Below are 20,734 nucleotides of genomic sequence, written 5' to 3' on the forward strand. Positions count from 1 at the left end.
GAGGAGAATAGATGCAATCAATGCACTGGGTAGGTGATCGGAAGGGGGTCTGAAGGGGATCTGAGGGTTTGGCTGAGTGATCAGGAGTAAACACGGGGCAAAATAAGGCATGATCTGATGGGTATGTGTGCTAGGTGGTGACAGGTGTTGACAGTAGGTGATTGAAGGGTGTCTCGGGGTAATAAGAGGGGGGGGAATAGATGCAAGCAATGCACTGGCGAGGTGATCAGGAGGGGGGTGTCTGAGGGCAATCTAAAGGTGTGGGCGGGTGATAGGGTGCCCATAAGGGGCAGGTTAGGGTCGGATCTGATGGGTGGCAGTGACAGGTGGTGACAGGGGGTGATTGATGGGTGATTGACAGGTGATAAGTGGTGATTATAGGGGAGAATAGATGTATACAGTACACCTGGTGTGGGGGGGAGGGGGTGTTCTGTGGAGGATATGAGGGTGAGGGGGGGTGATCAGGAGCACCCAGGGGGTAGTTTAGGGCCTAATCTAAAAAAAAGCGTTGAATGATAGGAACAGGGAGTGATTGATGGGTGAGTAGGGGGGTGATTGGGTGCAAACGGGGGGGGGGTATGAGGGGTGCTGTGGGCGATCAGGGGGCAGGGGGGGAGGATCAGTGTGTCTGGGTGCATAATAGGGGGGCTGCAGCCTGCCCTGGTGGTCCCTCAGTCACTTGGACCACCAGGGAAGGAGGCAGCCTGTACAATACGCTTTGTTTACATTAGAAAGCGTATTCTATGCATTATATGCGTCGATCAAGGAGTAAACAACCCGCGGCCGAACGGACAGCGGGCTGACGTTGTGGGTGGGCGGAGCCTATTGCCGACAGATGCACGCGCATCCAAGCGTACGATCCACGGCCAGCTACTACGCAACGAGCCGCCAACGAAGGGCGTATTGTGGTCGTTGCAGACACCACTTTCACCCCGCCTATCGGCTGTGGGCGGTCGGGAAGGGGATAAAAATATACGTGAATACATGCATAAATACATGTATGAACCTTCTTCCATAAATTATATTTATAAATATTAATATATATATTTTCTGTAGATAGATAGATAGATATATTCACACACACACACACAGAGATATAGAGATAAAGATATATTTATACATACATATTGGTCTATTACAAGTATTATTAAATTAATATCAGCAGCTAATTTATCTTTACAACAGTCTGTATTTAATGTAATCGCTAGATGGCGCTATTGAACTAATGTGTATGTAAAAAAAAAGAACTAAAACATTACTAGCTCTGCTAACAGAAAAATAAAATAGCGTGGTGGGTAGATGAATGGGTTCGTAAGCATGGGCTCACAACTTTTTAAGTTCGAGACTCAAGGTTCTGATTTTTTTTTTTTTTTTAATTAAAATAATTCAAATGGAATATACAATTGTCAATTAACTTAAATATCCATTTATATTAAACTAATGAATTAACTTTATTGCTTTAAAGAGAAAAATTGTAAAAAAATAATTTTATCTAAATACATATATTACCTAATAGCCCTAAGAAAATGGCCACATGAAACTATGTAGACCCCCCAAACTCCCCCCTCACTGTCCACCTGCAAAATCCACGATTTTCTCGGTCGTGGATTTTGCTGACAGTATTAGCTTCAGAGTGAGACAGGGCTATGAGCTGAAGCCCTGCCCCACAGGTGTCTGTCATCGGCGGAACTCCGCCTCTCCCCCGCCCCTCTCAGAGGAGGAAGACTGAAAGGGGCGGGGAGAGGCGGAGATCCGCCGATGACAGACACCTGTGGGGCAGGGCTTCAGCTCATAGCCCTGCTTCACTCGAGAAACGCTGCCAGATTGCCCCCCGGGGATTTAGGGGGGATTTAGTTAGATTAGAGCGTCGGGAATGCGGCGGATTAGTTAGGGCTACATGGCTAAATTATATATTTCGTGCAGAGCTATTAAAACTATAATTATCGTTTTTATATAAAACGATAAATATCGTTTTAAAATATCGTTCTAAAAATGGCGCCATTATTCGGCTGGCGCCACTTTTAACTAGACGCGATTTCTACTTACCGTACTTATGGCTCTCTTCAGCCTCATGTGGACCGTGACCTCCATCACCATCTTCCCCAGCAGCTGCATTCTACTGTACTCAGCTGTGTTAATACAGCCAGTTGTACCCAACCATGCTCTATTGAGCATGTGCGGCCCTGTCATGCTCCCACAGCCGCAAGGGTTTTTTGCAGTAGCACTGCGCAGGCGCTAAACCATCCTGGCCATAGAAGTGAGAAAATTATACATCATCTATAATCTCAATATTTACTGCAATAAATTGTCTATCACAAGTTCAGGTGACTCCTGAGCCCTACTGAAGTAGCTCTTGAGGTACAATTTAAGAACCTTGGTGTTGGAGTATAACTTTTTTTCCTATACAAATCCACGTCAGCATACCACGGGGTTAGTCCCGCCCCTCTAACCCCCTCAGGACATGTAACTATAAATTTAAAGATGGCTGCCAAGCTCAGTGCTTTTTTTCACCTGTCCTAGACTCCCTCAGGAATAAATTTAAAGAAGATACAAGGATTTTTATTTTGCGCTTACCTAGCTGTGTCTTCATAGCTTCCACTCAGGTTCTACCCCTCTCCTGAGTGAAGCTCTCACTTTCGTGACCTCTAAACGGGCGTCCTAGTGAGAGTCCCCCTTCTGCTGGTCTGTGGGGGTCGTGCATACCTGCTACATATACAATGCGCAACGTGGCTTTCGCTGCCGACAGGGTGGCGCTGCGTGTCCCCTAAAGCATTCTGTCCGGCGCCTACATTGTGGATCTGGCATTCGGCCATTTCGCATACCAGGAAGCAGTTCCGCAATACGGTGCGCTCCACGGACGTCACGCTTAGCGCCATGACGTCAGGCGCATGCGCCCTACCTCCGGAAGACGCCGTTAACACAGATATAGCGCGGAGAGGCGCAGATGGGGTCGCTGAACGGCAAACAGATTCTCGCTGCTGAGAAGGTAGGGGGAGCGGGAAAATCCTCCCAAACTTCTTTTTCTTCTTGTGGATACAAAAATCAATTGCTCGCTGACTAGAGCTGCAATGTACTGTTTCTTTCTCTTGTGCAGCCGGGGACTTAGAGAGCTGTTCAGCCGGGCACATACATTCCCAGGAAATCAGGTGTGTCAATTGACTATCATCCTAGAGTTTCCATACAGCCACTTACTGTTATATACTAAATGTGTGTGTGTATATATATATATATATATATATATATATATATATATATATATATATATATATATATATATATATATATATATATATATATATATATATATATATATATCTGTATATTTGTCTTAGGCATCTCATTTCCCAAGATGGAAACTGAGGATCCTCACACATCAGACCAGCATAATAGTGAAGGGTAAGAGCTTTTTTAGCATAGTAAGTATTAGGTAGGAAAAGAGTGGGTTAATAATTAACGGAAACATTCTGTTTTTCGTTTATGTGTTTTTTCTTAGACGTCAGTCTGCCAATACTTCTAAGGAAGCTCCTAGAACCTCAGGCACTAATAAAGCATCTACTGAATCAAGTGGGGGTTCCCCCTCTAGTGCAAGCTCAAGGAAGAGACAAGCATCCGTAGACAAGCATAAGATTTATTGCTGGGCATGCGGAGACTATCCGCTACCAGGGAAGCTAGTATGCGCAGATTGCCTCTATACCCTACCTAAAGAAAAACAAGCCCCCAGCCCCGACTTGCCCTTACTAATAAAGGAAATAGTACAACAGACACTATCAGAGCAATTCGCTTCCGCCCCGGCATCTGCTAGTTATGAAGATGAGGACTCCCCGTCTAATATGGAAGAATTCTATGAGGAAGATGGTATTGACATTGGATTTGACTTCGCCCTTATCAAACCCTTTATTAGATCTGTAAAGGAAGCCATACAGTGGGAGGACCAATCTGAACCCCCCAGTAAATCCAAGAGTTACTATCCTCACCTCAAAAAATCTACTACTACATTCTCTATTATGCAAGAAGTTAATGATTTGTTCAAAGATGAATGGTCTAAAATGGAAAGGAAGGTTTCTTTACACAATAGATTTACAAAGCTATACCCCCTAGAAGGTGACCTAATAACACAGATAGACAGCCCGCCGATAGTGGATGCGTCAGTAGCCCGCCTGGCCAGACACATGACACTGCCCGCCGAGGACTCAGTACCCTTTAAGGACGGAATGGAAAGGAAGATGGACGCAGACTTAAGAAAGGTATATACGGATGTTGGTGGTGCTTGCCGCCCTGCCATAGCGTTAACTTCAGTAGCCAAAGCTATGAAATCTTGGGCGGACAATATTGAGGGGGCAATCCAGGCAGGCCTTGACAAGAGATCGCTTATTGTAATGTTAGAGGATTTTCGGGTGGTGTCGGATTTTATTGGCGAAGCATCTTTTGATATTATGCGTTCTTCCGCTCGGGCAATGTTGCATTCCGTAACTACTAAGAGGGCGCTTTGGCTTAAGCCATGGTCGGCGGATCCAAATTCAAAATCGACATGGTGTAAAATTCCGTACGACGGCAAAAATCTTTTCGGTAACAGACTAGATTCAGCTATCCGTAGGGTCACTGGGGGTAAGTCTGGATTGCTCCCTCAAGATCGTCGCCCTAGGAGGCAACGCCCAATGACAAACAGATCAAGCTTCCAGTCGCGTTCTAAAGACTTTTATACCAATAGAACTGGCCGCAATTTTCGTAGACCGTGGCAAGGGGGCCAAACAGCTATCTCAAAATATAACAAACAGAGAGCCAACCCCTCAGGTCCCCAACCTGCAAAATCTTTCTGAAACCACGCCCGTCCACATGGAGAAGGTGGGGGCAAAACTGTCAAGATACTTCAAAGTGTGGACGAAGCATATAAACGATCAATGGGTTGTCGATACAGTGCAGAGAGGACACTTATGGGCATTCAAGCAAGGGCCCCCACCATACTATTTTAAGGAAACCAAAATCCCCAAAGCAGAAAATCACAAGACGATACTTTTTCAATACATAAACGAACTATTGGACAAAGAGGCGGTGATAGAGGTACCACAACTCCAAAGATTTGCGGGATTCTACTCCCCGCTCTTCTTTGTGACCAAAAAGAGCGGAGAACTTCGCCCGGTATTAGACCTGAGATGCCTAAACAGTCAAATCTCACTAGAATCGTTCAAGATGGAATCGCTACAAACAAGAATCCCATCAATCCAGTTGGAAGACTGGCTTATATCAATCGACCTAGCAGATGCCTATCTACACATCCCAATACAGGAGTTATATCAAAAACACCTCAGATTCGCAGTAGGGACACAACATTATCAGTTCAGGGTACTACCGTTCGGCATCTCAACGGCCCCGAGGACATTTACCAAAGTCTTTGTCCCCATAATCGCACTGCTCAGGAAGGAAGGCCTGCGCGTCCACGCTTATTTAGATGACATTCTTTTAATAGCAGAATCAGAACAGCTGGCGCTACAACACAGAGACATACTGCTACAAACACTCCAACAATTTGGGTGGCTAATCAATTGGAAGAAGAGCAGTTTAATACCATCCCAATCAATTGTATTTCTAGGGGCCGAAATCAATACTCACCAAAATATAATAAAGCTTCCGCAGGACAAAGTCATCAATGTGATATCCAGAGTGGAGACCGTACAGTACGAGCACAAACTGACGGCAAGGGAATGGTTGAGAATACTGGGAACTATGACGTCAACTATCCCAATGGTAAGATGGGCGATGTGGAACACCAGAATATGCCAGAGGAATTTCCTGGACGTATGGGATGGAAAGAGCATGAAACAGATAAAGATTCAGCCCTTGACGAGAATTCAATTGAACTGGTGGCGGAATCCGAGCAACCTACTGAATTGCCACAGGCTACGGGAAACTGCACCATTGATATTGACGACCGATGCAAGTCACAGGGGCTGGGGTGCACACCTCAATCAACATTATGCTCAAGGAGTATGGAGTTTCTCAGCCAAGGAGATGTCGGCGAACATATTGGAGCTGAAAGCGGCATTCAAAGCACTGCAACACTTTGCGGAGATAATACAAGGCAGACATGTACTCATGAGGATGGACAACACGGCAGCGGTATCTTATGTGCAGAACCAGGGGGGCACGCACAGTCGAACCCTACTGAGGGAAGTTTGCCCCATCTTGAACTGGGCACAGGAGAATTTATTGCATCTACAAGCGATACATATTCCAGGAGTACAAAATGTTATAGCGGACAGCCTCAGTCGTTACAAATACGACAACGAGTGGTCGCTAAACATGGAGGTATTCGAAACAATTTGCAGACACTGGGGCCATCCTCAGATAGATCTGATGGCAACACCATCCAACACGAAATGCAAGCAATTTCTCTCCCGATACAGATTCAAAGAAGCATTGGGATGGGATGTGCTGACAACTCACTGAGAACCCACCCTGGCGTATGTCTTTCCGCCAGTACCACTTATATACCGCATACTTATGAAGATCCAACAAGAGAGGACAACTGTACTAGCAGTGATTCCGAACTGGCCCCGCAGGCCCTGGTACCCGCTACTCCGCAAACTAGCTATAGCACCACCACTGCCTCTCCCGTGCAATCATGATCTGCTAACGCAGGGGGATCTACTCCATCCTAATCCGTCAGTTCTTGCTTTGACGGCATGGAAACTGAAAAACAGAAGCTGATAACTTTAGGTTGTTCTGATGCTGTAATCCGGACACTAATACAGTCTAGGAGAAACTCTACCAATTCCACTTACCATCGCATATGGGGTAAATACATAGAAGTAATGACCAAAATTAATGTAAACCCCTACGAGCCTAAAGTCACAGATATATTACATTTTTTACAACAGGGCCTAGATTTAGGATTGGGTGTAAATACGCTAAAAGTGCACATCTCAGCAATTTCAGCATTGACAGATAGAAGGTGGGCAACAGATCAGCTAATTATTCAGTTTATAAAGGCAGTAACTAAACTAAGACCACCAAGGAAGAATTTATACCCACAATGGGACTTGCCCTTAGTCCTACAAGGCCTAGCACTGCCACCGTTTGAACCACTACAGAACTGCTCGCTAGAAAACCTAACAATAAAAATTGCATTTCTTATTGCCATCACTTCGGCTCGTCGTAGCTCTGAAATTCAAGCACTGGCATGTACTGAACCTTTTCTGCAGCTCTTCCATGACAGGATAACTCTACGTCCAGTTCAAGAGTTTATCCCCAAGGTGGCAACCACATACCACTTCAGCCAAGAATGGAACCTGCCAAGTTTTACAGATGACTCGATGCAATATCCAAAGTCACTTGACATTCCATCACTAGTAGCCACCTACCTGGAACTCACTAAGGGGTTTCGCAAAACCAATAGACTCTTTATTATAACGAAAGGATATAGAAAGGGCCATCCTGCTACAACTAGAACTATAGCCACTTGGATGATAACAGCTAAAAAAAGAAGCATATAGGGCTAAAGACATGGAAGCGCCACAGGAAATCAGGGCCCATTCAACTAGGGGAATATCAGCTTCATGGGCAGCTTATGCTAGAGTTTCCCCTGAGACTATCTGCAGGGCCGCTAATTGGTCATCCATTAACACCTTCATTACCCACTACAAGGTGGACCCAGCGGCTAGCACAACTTCAGAATTTGTCAGAAATATATTGCTTTCTTCACGTATGACTTAAATATGTATATATCACAATAAAAGTTATATTGCAGCATTCTACTTTGTACCCACCCATATTTTTTTGAGGTAATAGTTAAATCCCGTGGTATGCTGACGTGGATTTGTATAGGAAAACGGAAAATTGTATACTTACCTGACGGTAATTTTCCTTTCCTGTACAAATTCCACGTCCGCATACGGGATTACCCACCCCATTGAACGATTAATTCTGGGGAGGCAGGCCTAGTTACAAAAAGCACTGAGCTTGGCAGCCATCTTTAAATTTATAGTTACATGTCCTGAGGGGGTTAGAGGGGTGGGACTAACCCCGTGGTATGCTGACGTGGAATTTGTACAGGAAAGGAAAATTACCGTCAGGTAAGTATACAATTTTCCGTTATGTGTAGGGATCAGGTCGGTAATCATCTAGATAGGCAATCCAAACGGCAATAGGACACAAAAGCCAGAACTCCAGAAGCAAATTATAGTTTAATCCAAAAGTGCTGTAAGAAGCCAGAATCACAAAAAGGACACAGCTAAAAGTACCCATGAATGGCTACTAACAAAACACTGGACTGTTCTGAAGAGGCCTTTTATGAACCCTGCTTTGATTTCCATTGAACAGTTATGGAAAGAGCTACAGTGTATAGTCTGGAGAAGGTCCCTTTCAAGACTGATGTAGCTGCAGAAGTCTGCTAAGGAAAAGCGGGCCAAACTACCTGTTTACAGGGGCAGAAGTCTTATCAAAGCTTGTGCAACAAAATATTGGGTTGAAGGTCCCATCATCTTTGTCAAAGTCCATTCGCTTTGTAGCAGTAGTTAAAATTTTCTTTGGAATCAAAACTGTAAAGCAAACTTTGATTTCTGCGAAATATGGAATAAAGATGGGTAGCATGTTGGTGTAGTGGATATCACTCTTGCCTGGCTGGGTTCCTGGTTCAAAACTCAGCCAGGACACAATCTGCACGGAGTTTGTATGTTCTCCTCGTGTCTGTGTGGGTTTCCTCCGGACACTCCAGTTTCTTCCCACATCCCAAAAAACATACTGATAAATCAGTTGGATGCCCCCAAAATTGGCCTTAGACTGCGATAGACATATGACTTTGGTAGAATTCGATTGTGAGTCATGTCCAGTGACATGACTATACAGTATATACTCTGTAAAGCGCAGTGGGAGATGGTGCCACCATATAAATGCTAAATAATAAAAGATGGCTGGTTATGGAAGGTATTTTATGGAAGTGTACCAGCAAATTTGTCTGTAGCTGCCTTTCAGTGCTGTGGTCCATGGGGTCGCAAAAAGCCGTACTTGACCAAATATAGCAACTGAGCAACCATAGCTGCCTCTCTTGCTCAAATGCCACTTATTAAAAATTCTGAAAGCAAATTATGCTTTCAGCTGTACAGAATAACTTTAAAGTCTGACAGTGTCATGCTAAAGGTCCTTTTTTTGTTGTTGTTGTTTTATATAAAAATAGAATTTTTTTTTTCGCAAACAGTCAGCAGCTTTACAAAAAGCCATGTCCCAACTTATTAGCTTGGCTTCATCAGGACCCTCCCGTAGTTGGGGGTAGTTTGCATCATGGTTTGCGTTGAACTATGAACACATTTATTATATAATAATCTATGAGAAACTAAAACAAAAACCCAATCAAAATAAACCACTCACCCCCTTCCACAAACAGAGTCCTATTTAGGCCCCCTCCCCCACTACCAGCTACGGAGGCCTACTACTTCCTCTACAAGAGGGGGGGGGGGGGGAAGGAAAAAGAAGAGAAAACAAAAAAAGAGAAAAGGAAAAGAGAGAAGCTCCCACATCAAACACTCAGCAGTAGGCTACTCCCTCCCCTTCCCACCCCTCCCCACATCAATCAACTTCAACTTTCATTCAATCCACTCCATGCTAAAGGTTGTCTTACTCGCTCATATAGTAATATGAAGACGTTGTTTTACAAAGCACCACTACCTTTACTGTTTTCCAATAAAATAAAGGTGCTGAGAATATTCCCAGTTGCCACAAGAGGTTTTTGGTCTGATGTGGTACAACTGCTGTCATGTTGATCACATGACTGTACAATACGGTCGCTCATAACCTAGACCTCTGTTATCCTGATGAGATTGGTGTTGCAGTGTGTAATATATATCTGACCTCACTTCAGCTACAGAGTCTAAAATAGGTTCTCATTACTTATACAAGTGCTGTCCAACTTGTGGGCCGGATGTGGCGAGCAGGCCACATTCGCTTGCCTGGACTTCATTTTTTTTTTATGCCAGTCCCTCTTCTGTAGCAGGAGCACCTCTTGTTTGCGCTTGCTCTTCCCCATCCAGCCGAAAAATCCAGTACTAGCCGTGTCCCCTGCCCATGAAGTTGGACAGCACTGACTTATACCAAAAAGTTTGATGTGTATACACTGGTTGTATAGCAATGTTAAGCATATTTTTGATATAACTTTTTCCTTTCTTTTGTATGTACAGTCTACCTATAAAAAGATGGAAATTCAGGCTCAGGATATGCTGACAGCGGCACAGACGCATATGTCCAGTCTAATTAGTCAAATTCAAAAGTGCAAGTAAGTAATCTGGTTGAAGGCTGTGGTGTAAGTTGCTAAATTGTTTTCATGAGATATTTTTTCCCTTATGTTCAAATACATGTTAACTGCATGAAATCGCTGTGACAACCTGAGACAATCTGAGCTTGACTACTGTTGTAGCAGGAATTTTACACTTCAACCATGCAACTGCTTAAAATGTGCATTGAAGGGCTTTTGCCATGGTTTTCTGTGATGTGTTCAAACCCTTGTGGTTTTCTACATTGCTTGCAAAAACAAAAAGTTCTTTGCTACAAACTAAAGAAGTGAACTAAATGCATGTAAATCATGTAACAGAGCAAACATTTTGGAGAATACTTTCAAGCCGACCTTTGATGCAGTTTTGTTGCTGGCAGTTTAAAAGACCACTATCACAAAATTTATAAAAAATAAAATTAGTTATACGGAACAGAATGCTAGTAGAAGGAATATTGAAGGGATAAGAATTAGTTAAATAAATCACCCTGCTGTTTACACATTAATGACAGCGTGAATGTGAGGGGAGCTTACCAACAGGGTTCTGGGAGACTGATTGTGGGCTGCTGGTTGTCCAATGGCATTTCAGCTAGTTGTAAAACTGACTCCTGATTTTAGCAAGGCAGATACGCAGCCCGGAGTACAGCCTCTCCATCGGTAAGCTCCCCTCACATTCAGAAGGGAGGAGAGAGGAGACGTGGCTGGCACTGCACATAAGTTTATTGGATTCCAGTAGTAAAAAAGGAAGGACGGACACCTAGGCCCAGTGCACACTGGGCGGATCCGCCGGCCGCATCCGATTGAAAATCCGCGTGGCTAATGTATCTCTATGGGCTGGTGCACACCGGCGGTTTGAGGTTTTTAGCAAGCCGCAAACGTGCCTCTTGCTGCACGTTTGCGGTGTGCTTAAAACCTCAAACCGCCGGTGTGCACCAGCCCATAGAGATACATTAGCCACGTGGATGCTGATGTGGATGCGGCCGGCGGATCGCATACAAAATCCGCTTGGTGTGCACCCGGCAAATATCGGCTCTCTGCTCCCAAAACCGCTAGCGTTTTGACGATCTGCTAGCGGTTTTGGTGTGCACTGGGCCTTACGGTCAGTTTCAGGCGATGCTATCAGCAGCTAGGTGGGTGCCAGGTCCAGGACGCCCCGCAGACGACAGTTTTGCGCGTCTAGCGCTTGTTCACTGCAATTAATCCACTCACATTCACACTGTCATGAATGTGTAAACAGCAGGGTGATTTATTTAACTAATTCTTAACCCTTCACTATCCCTTCTTACTAACATTCTGTTCAGTATAAATCTATGGCTAAGCATCAAATACTGGTGCAAAAATAGAGCGCTGAACGGAATAATAATAATGATGGCTGCGAGAGGTTTTTCCAATACACAGTGGAATAGTCAAACAGGTAAGTGTAATCATTGGCGCTGCTTCTATCAACCCAATCTGTTATTGCTCGTAGACACCCAGTGCTCATCAATAAGACGTGGCCACCACCAGTGTCGGACTGGGGGATGAAAAAGCTGAGGAAATCCAGCTGCTGGTCAAGCAGCAGTAACCCTGTGTTATCACTACCAATAGAAACCTATAGCAAGTCTTCACTGTGTGCAGCAGTGCATGATTACTGCTGCTTGGCCAGCAAGTGGACTTCTTCAGCTTTTCCACCTCCCAGTCTAACACTGGCCCCCTCCCAAGGTAGAAACCTCAACACAGGCTCAGTTCCAATATGACAGAGAGTGAAACAATTTATTTAACCTCATGGCGTTGTGATTATATGCGGCGCACGGCCGCGGGAGGTTTTTGTAACCTAATTTTTTGATTCCCCCCTCCCTGCAGCATCCCCCTACCTCTTCCGATCGCCGGTATTTCCTGCAGGGCTTCCCTCGTCGCCATGGCAACAAACGGAATGACGTCATAGGGATTCCCGATCCACCCCATAGCACAGCCTGGCGGTGATTGGCCAGGCTGCGCAAGGGGTCTACGGGGGGGGGCTCTTTTGCGGCGGCGATCGGAAAAACAGCTAGCAAAGTGCTAGCTGCGTGTTTCAAAAAAAATTATTCAAATCAGTCCACTGGGGCCCGAACAATCCACCGCGGCGACACCGGACGAGCTGAGCTCGTCCGCAACACCCAGGTGGTTAAAACTCAATATACATAAAAACGCAGCTTACGTTGCGGGTCCATGCACACTGGACCATGGCTGCATAAAATCGCCTATTAGGTTTCTGCACTAACCTCAGTCATGTGCACCTTATATTAAAGAAACCGTTTCTGGTAACCTCAGGAGTAGCCAGTCTCTCTTTCCTGATTTTGGCTATATGCTGTTATCAGGGTTAACCATTGCGGCATAATAAACTTTACAAATCACATAGGGCTAACTCCTCGGTTTTTGTTTTTTTTTAATTATATAATAAAAATTTAAGTTTTTACTCACTGTATGACAAGTGATTCTCTTCAAATTTAACTTCACTAGTTCCCCATAGAACTCCCAGGGGGAGACTTCTATTAAATGATTAGTGTGGCAAATAATTGGCCTATTTAGAATCAAATTTGCAGGACTAGTCGATTGACATGTAAAATAGAATATGAATTTTCATGATGGTTGTCTTCTATGATTTCAAAAGGATTTACATTTGTTTAAAAACCCCTTAAGTGTGGCCATGCACAGTTACCTTTTAAATAAAAAAATATTTTAAATAACGTGCCTTGTTTCTCAATTTCTATGTTGCCAATTTCATTGTGTTGGTGTATGAGACAGACTGCAGCTTCATTCTCATGGGTGTTTCTGCTGGTGCTGCTACCTGCTCACCTGAATGGCATATGGTGATTGGGCAGTGGTTTGAATGAAGCTGCTGCTGTCCGTCCCCTCTGCTGGCTGGGAGAGCTGCTCGTGTGTATATGCCTTTAGAACCACATCTGGGTTTAAAAAAAAACTGTAAAGCAAAGTGTGTAGCCTGTGCAACCTGCCTTTTTTCTTTAGCAACATGTGGTTTCCTCTAGTGGTTTAAGGGCTATAATGTATGTGTGCATAAAGAAGTTAATCATTATTTTTTCTTTTTCTAGGCTGCACAAATTACAACACTTCTGTGAGATTGTAGCACGAGAGCTTGCAACACTTGAGGCTGACAGCCAGACTCTAACCGACATGGAAAAGGAGACAATGGTACGAGTTGCAGGAAAACCTTGGACTGAGAGTAACTTGGATTAAAAGCACTTTGCAAGACAATTAAAAATGTTCTGAAATTTTGACTTAATAGCAAAGAACGTTTACATGTGTCACGTCATCACAGCTGACCCCGATGGTTCTTCCCCCTGTGACGCTTCAGAATTGTACTTAATCTGAGTGTAGGCACTGCACAATGTCACATTTCCGTGAAATCCTCAAAAACAGGGTAAAGCAACTGTCTTTGGACAAGCTCCTTGTTAAAGAGAACGAGGGGGGGGCAGATGGGACACAGAGGCATGCTCCCTGCCTCTGTGCCTCCCAAAGCTGCTCTCTGACCCAGACACCCCCCCCCCCCCCCAACAAAATTGGCGATAATAGTTGTTGACATTTTCGAGGGTAATGGGAGGAGGGGGATTCCTTGCTCAAATACTCACTAGGGCTGTTCCAGCAGGCTTTCCAGAGCTGCCATTGGGCAACTCTCTCCCTGGCCGCACCCCCTGCCGCTCCCCCACCTCCCTGCACGCTGGAAGAGAGATCCCTCTCATTCCAGCGTCGTGACCCACGAGTGCGGCAGTTTTGGGCGGCTACCTAATCCGCCCAGACCCCAACTTAACCACCCAGCCCCCCCCACCACCACCCCGCCGGATCAGGTAGCCTAGGGTTTTGTTTTGTTTTTTCATTTTTATTATGAGCCAACCTCGGGCTCTCTTTAAAGCCACACACTCACAAAAAGGTTGGGGTGAGCCAACATATAGCAATGATTCTGTTAAAGTGAAAGTCCCTTTTTTACATTTTTTTACTTTATACAGAGAAGTACTTTGTATTAAATATTTTTCTTACAAAATTTCAGGAACTGGAATTTGTTGGCTCTGTACGCCTTCATTCTTCACATGACAAAAGAGGTGCAGCCACTTAAAAAAGCTTTTATTTAAAAATAACATCCAAACTTCACTTTCGTTTAATTCATTACACGGTGCCTTTAAGGGTCTAAATTTAATTAGCACATTGCATCAACTTGATGTGGCCTCTATTTTTTTTCACTACATACAAGATCAATCTGACCAGAAATACAAGGGGTTTTGACTACTTGTTACAGCTTTTATTGTGGAATATATATAAAACTTTTTTTTTCTTTACCAGGAAATCTGGGAAGCACAGACTAAGAAAATTCAAGAGTTTTGTGTGAATCAAACACAAAGGTATGTACATAGCAGTTGAATATTTCGGAATGGATTGCTGGTTCCTACAATTTCCCCAGCCACCCGTCATCTCCCTGCATGGTGTGCTTGCAAATGCTTCTGCCTGCTGGTACCCTTCTTCACAACCTAAGTAATGGGAAAGAGGAACACAGCCGGAGAAGCAAGGCTGATGTAGCACACTTTCTGCATGGCCGCCCCTGGCTGTCACATTCCCATCTTGCAGTTGCATGGCATACGACATTACATGGAGGGGTAAATTATTTCTGAACCTGTCATTATTGATGTGGTCACATGATGGCAGCACCTGTAGGGGAGGCAATGGGAACATAATGGCAGCACTTAGTAGTATTTATTGTAGGAGATCGCAGGTCTCATTATGAGGGAGAGGGGACAAATCGCAGGACTATTCGTGTTATTCGTTATTATGGGACACATAACAGCAACAGTTGTAATTCTGGGAGATAAGGGCAGCACATGGTTTTATAGGAGGCATAATGCCATCACTTGTGGCTGTGGGGAGGTAGGAGATTCATAACTGTATCATTTGTGACATAGAAGATACTGTTCTGGTGAGTGGATATTGTTATTGGGGGTGGAGGGAAATGGTGCAACACTTATAATGGGTTATCCATAATGGTAGCACTTGTTACAGGGCTTAATGGCAACAATTATGAGGGCAGTATAGCTTTTTAGATTGGGGACATAAAAGTAGCAGCTAGTGGAGGGAATTATGATGTTGTCCAGCCTCTGTCACTGTGTCTTTAGTCAATTTTGCAATGAGACTGCAACTCGCTCCCCAGTATTTTAGGATCCGGACAATACATTTACTGTAGAAAACACTAAGTTGGCTGCAAGGCCAACACCTCTTTTCTCCTCCTGCTAAGGATCAAAGGTTAAAGCACAGTTTCTCATTTAAACATTTAAGTACACATCCATTAATTGTGAAGCCATGCCAATCATATTGGGGTTTTTGCCTCCCCTTGAAAATTTTGCTCCGGTCATAGTGCAGTTTCATGCGGTTTCCTATGGTCCTATTCTAAGCTCCATTGACAAAACAATCTTAATTGTAGAATCTCACAGCTATGATATGAGGGGTTACCTAAAATATCCATTTAAAATAAAGTCGTAAAGTTTACTATTCTTCTACTTTAAATTTGGTAAAACTGTAAGAACAAGATTGTATTGATAATGGGCACAATTACTCTTCCATAATGGCGAGCTAGTGCTTGTTTCTGATGATTCTTGAATGTAAAATAAACTGCATAACCTTGCATGTGAGGAATGTGATGAAGGCTAAAACATAACTTTTAATATATTAAAAAGTACTCGAGAGGGCACTGATAAATAGTGCTGCTAACATACAAAAATGTAAATAGTGAAGCAGTATGGAGGAGAGAGCAGTTTGGACTAATCCACTATAGTGTCAATTGGGATTAGGCTAACCTTACACTGCATAGTGAATACAAAACACCCCCCTATATACAACCCTACATGTTTCGAACCCTCAAAACGTATTTCTTCATCAGGGGAATAAAGTGGTACATGGCAAAGGTGCCAAGGTGCAAAGCTATCTACAAAACAGTACATTCACATATCACATTTCAGTAAGCCTGTCGGCTCAAGTTGTAGATTTGTTGAATGTACACAGTTTGCATGAGTGTCATTTCATAATCCAATTTTTTTTCAGACTTGAAGCTAGAGTTGGTGAGGCCCAGAGCATTGTTGCAAAGGTACTTTTTTTAATCTTTATTTTAGCCTGTATTTTCTGAAGTGGATACATTTTTTTAAACAAGAGAAGGCAAACAACAAAACTTAAAGGTGAATAAATGTTAGGCTCTTTTTAGACTGTCTATTGCATGACAACACAACAATTTGATCACATTGAAACATGATGCAATTGTATTTCAATGGTGCTTTTGCATTGGCATGTTTGAGTTGTGGTGCAATGAATTCCGTCTGGGTGACACATTGCATGCAGTGCATTACTGTGCAATGCATCCGGGTCTGGGTACAGTGCAAGCACAAATCTGTGGACTCTATGCTGCACTGAATGTGTCACATCGAAAACATGTGATGCAACTTTCCATCACCGTTGTGATCCTATTTTTCTGGGTGCATAATGCAGCCGATATAGTGTGAGAGTAGCCTTGGAAAGACTTTGCTGTTCCTAATTACCTGTCCTCGGGACCACCAGAATGAAGCCATATAAATAGGTCCTCTGAGTTCAAGGAGTAGGAAAACTGTCCAACAGGAGATACAGTTGTGATAACCCAAAAGGGTTATCCCATGAAATGATACTGCAGGAAAAGTATTTGTATTTCTGAGGACGTGATAAGGAGGCCCACTGGCAGAGCAGGAAGTCAGCTGTTATCTCTGCCACCTTGCAGTTTGCATTGTATGTATGTACATTACCCTGTCCAGTTTTGTTCATGGCCGTAGCTGCTACTGCTCAAGTGTGTCCAGCTTTATGGTCCCTGCCAACATATGGCTAGGGACTCTATAATTTGTAGTCCTGCCCCTGGTTAGTAAATTATCATTGTTGTGCACGCAGTGTTGTGTACATACCTGGTGGAAGAACTTTAACCCTCCTGGCAGTCTATTAAAATCTGCCAGGGGGCAGCGCAGCAGGTTTTTTTTTTTTAAAAAAATCCTGTAGCGAGCCTAGGGCTCGCTACATGATAGCCGCTGTGCAGCGGCATCCCCCCACCCGCTCTGGTCTCCTCTAGTGATCTGCAATCAGGAAATCCCGTCGCCATGGCGACAGTCGTGATAATGTCATCGGGAGTCCCGATCCACCCCTCAGCGCTGCCTGGCGCTGATAGGGCAGGCTGCACGACGGGTCTGGTGGGGGTGGCGCGGCGAATCAGCGCGGAGCGGCGGCAATCGGTGTGCACACGCAGCTAGCAAATTGCTAGCTGCATGTAGCAAAAAAAAAAAATTATGCAGATCGGCCCAGCAGGGCCTGAGAAATCCTCCTGCGTGGCTTACCCCGAACGTTACCGCCAGGAAGGTTAACCACTTGATGACACAGCCTTTACCCCCCCCCCCCCCTTAAGGACCAGCGCGGTTTTAGCTGATCTGTGCTGGGTGGGCTGTGCAGCGCCCAGATCAAACACCAGGCAGAGCGACCAGATCGCCCCCCTTTTTTCCCCACTAGGGGGATGATGTGCTGGGGGGGTCTGATCGCTCCTGCCTGCCTGGGTGTTGCGGGGGGGCACCTCAAAGCCCCCCTCCGCGGCAAAATTCCCCCCCCCTCTCCTCCCTCCCTTCCCCGGAGATCCGAGGCTGCACAGGAATGGATCTGTCCTGTGCAGCCTCTAACAGGCTCCTGCCTGTCATGTGACAGCTATCCCTGGCCGCTGATTGGCCGGGGATCGCTGATCTGGTACAACGCTGCTACTGTTAGCAGCGTTGTACAAATGTAAACAAAGCAGATTATTTCCGCTTGTGTTTACACTTAGCCTGCGAGCCGCGATCGGCGGCCCGCAGGCTATTCACCGAGCCCCCCGCCGTGAATTGACAGGAAACAGCTGCTCGCGCGAGCGGCTGCTTCCTGATTAATTAGCCTGCAGCCGGCGACGCAGAACTGCGTCGCTGGTCCTGCAGCTGCCACTTTGCCGACGCGCGTTATGAGTGTGCGGTCGGCAAGTGGTTATTTATATATATATATATATATATATATATATATATATATATATATATATATATATATATATATATATATATATATATATATATATATATATATATATATATATATATATATATATATAACACTAATGAGATTTAGTTTTAAAAAAAAAGTCTTTGCTTGCTACTAAGATTTTAGCAATTTGCTATGGTCTGATGTGACCCAGGTGAGAGTTGCAAAATGTTGCCACTTAGAGTTTTGAATAAATAAGGCTGGCTTTGCAGGGTGAATGGGGTTCTCCAGCTCAGGAAGAGAGAAGTACTGAAGGGTCATAATCTAATGGATAGAGTCTAAAAGTATTTCCGTGTTTTCAAAACCTTTTCCCAAGTTCCAGCCACAGTTCATAGGATTTTCAAATGGGTAACTAAACATTGCTAGCACATTAATGCATATCTGAAGCGAAAAATGGAGATGCCTACCTATGTAGAGGGAAGGCTCTGGATCCCATAGAGCTTTCCCAGTTCTCTCTCCATCCCCTCATTCCACTGCTGCCTCAATACAAAATTCACACCAGCTGTGTCTTCAGGCTTCGGAAGTACTTCTGAAGACTGGCGCATCTGTACTGCACATGCATGAGTGCAGACTCGCATGCACAGGACAGATCTGCTTGTCTTTAGAAGTACTCGGATGCAAGAACTTCTGAAGTCTGCCCAAAGAGGTATTGGACCAAACCAGTCGAAGAACTTCATCAGTCCCTGATAGTGGAATGAGGAGATAGAAAGAGGACTAGTAAGGCTCTATGGGATCCAGAAACGTCCGTCTCCATAGATATCTAACAAATAAATAAATCAAAATACTTGCTTCAGTGTTTTGTTCAGCACTCCATAGCATACAGTAACTGTATGTGAGCTTACCAGTGAAACAAGCACCACTAGACGACTTGAGGACAGTGCTTATGAAACAGATTGGTTAAAGCTGTTAAACAGAAACCGTAATCAAGAATTTAACTTCATCCCAATCAGTAGCTGATACTCCCTTTCCCATGAGAAATCTATTCCTTTTCTCAAACTGATAATCAGGGGGCTCTGTATGGCTGATTTTGTGGTGAGACCCCTCCCACAGTGTGATGTCAGTGCCTCACAGCACTGAGGTACTGACATCACACTGTGGGAGCCTTGTTGCATTGTGGGAAACAGCGGTTTCCAACTTCCAAAAAAAGCAAGCAGCATCTCCTTCCACTGACATCACCTGGCAGCAGTAATAATGTCACCATGTGATGTCTGAATGTAAATCCGGGAGAGGAAATATTTTACAATGGGCAAACACTGACTAATTAATTAAGGTATACATCATTATTGTAAAAATTAAGCACTTATTTTATTGCATTATTTTCACTGGAGTTCCTCTTTAAGTCGTGTAATGTTTTCAGGCAGCTGATGGTCTCTTGCCAACAAGTTGAAATTTGTTTTTCACTTCAAAATTAGAATGATGAAGAGATCACCAAAGTCAATGAAAATTCCAAGAAACTGTTGAAAGACTGAAGAATTTCCAGATTGTTTTCTGAAAAGTATGGTTGTGTTTTTATTTATGTTTTCATATTTGGCCTCATGTTAATCTGCAGTGTAATGTTTTCAGTTCATAAATGAATAAATCTGACATTGAGGATGCTTCATGACACTTTGAAAGTGGTGTTCTTCAAGCGTGTGAGAGATGTGAGTAAAAGTAATTAAGAATTCATAATATTTGAGCAACTGGAGTCTGGTTGTGGATGTGCACCATGGGTAGCACCTGGCCTCAGCCTGTCGGGGGAAACTTTATAGCATTACAGTTGGGCAGTGCTGATAAGGCAGCCCTAATCCTTGCACTTTCTGTCCTGCAGATCTGTGCAAATAATTGGGATGAAAGTTTTCCTTATCCAATGATCAAGCTCTTGTTCGTGGCAATAAAGAAATTATGCAGCAATTCATTTTGTCTTTAACATAAATATAACTTGTGGTGTCTAGAGCAAACATGTCAAACTCCGGGCCCATGCGCCTAGAGTTGAGCTGAAATTTTCGTAATTTCGCATTACTATAATTACGCATGCGAAATTTGCGATTACGATGCGAAATTAGCGTAGCGAAATTGCCATTAATACCGTAATTGAAAATACCGTAAGCGTAATTTTCAACGCGAAATTTCGCGTTTCGTTCATGCCGTAATTTCGCATTAAACGCTACCGTAATTTCGCGTTAAACCGTAACGCTCCGTATAATATAAAAAAGCCGCCGACTTTAAGGGTTAATAGCAAAGCCCCCTTAAATGCTAAGAGCCTCAAATTTGGAGAATATATTAAGGAGATCAGGAGGAATAAGAGGAAAAAAATTTTTTTTCAAAAAGACCTTATAGTTTTTGAGAAAATCGATGTTAAAGTTTCAAAGTAAAAATGTATACATTTAAAAACCCGCCGACTTTAACGGTTAATAGCAAAGCCTGCTT

General features: G+C 43.9%; 1 protein-coding gene across 1 annotated transcript in view; it reads left to right on the forward strand.

The window, feature by feature from the left end:
• The window catches only part of LOC137517642 (synaptonemal complex protein 2-like), a 45,889-nt gene extending 25,971 nt beyond the window's left edge, over positions 1–19,918 (forward strand). The window contains exons 6-10 of the mRNA XM_068234628.1: positions 10,167–10,261; positions 13,324–13,423; positions 14,567–14,625; positions 16,313–16,355; positions 19,741–19,918. Coding sequence (XP_068090729.1) covers positions 10,167–10,261; positions 13,324–13,423; positions 14,567–14,625; positions 16,313–16,355; positions 19,741–19,797 — 354 coding nt within the window. The 3' untranslated portion in view covers positions 19,798–19,918. The remainder of the gene's footprint in view (positions 1–10,166; positions 10,262–13,323; positions 13,424–14,566; positions 14,626–16,312; positions 16,356–19,740) is intronic.
• The last annotated feature ends 816 nt before the right edge of the window (positions 19,919–20,734 follow it).

This window comes from Hyperolius riggenbachi, chromosome 5 (assembly GCF_040937935.1).
Source record: "Hyperolius riggenbachi isolate aHypRig1 chromosome 5, aHypRig1.pri, whole genome shotgun sequence".
Lineage (NCBI taxonomy): Eukaryota > Metazoa > Chordata > Amphibia > Anura > Hyperoliidae > Hyperolius > Hyperolius riggenbachi.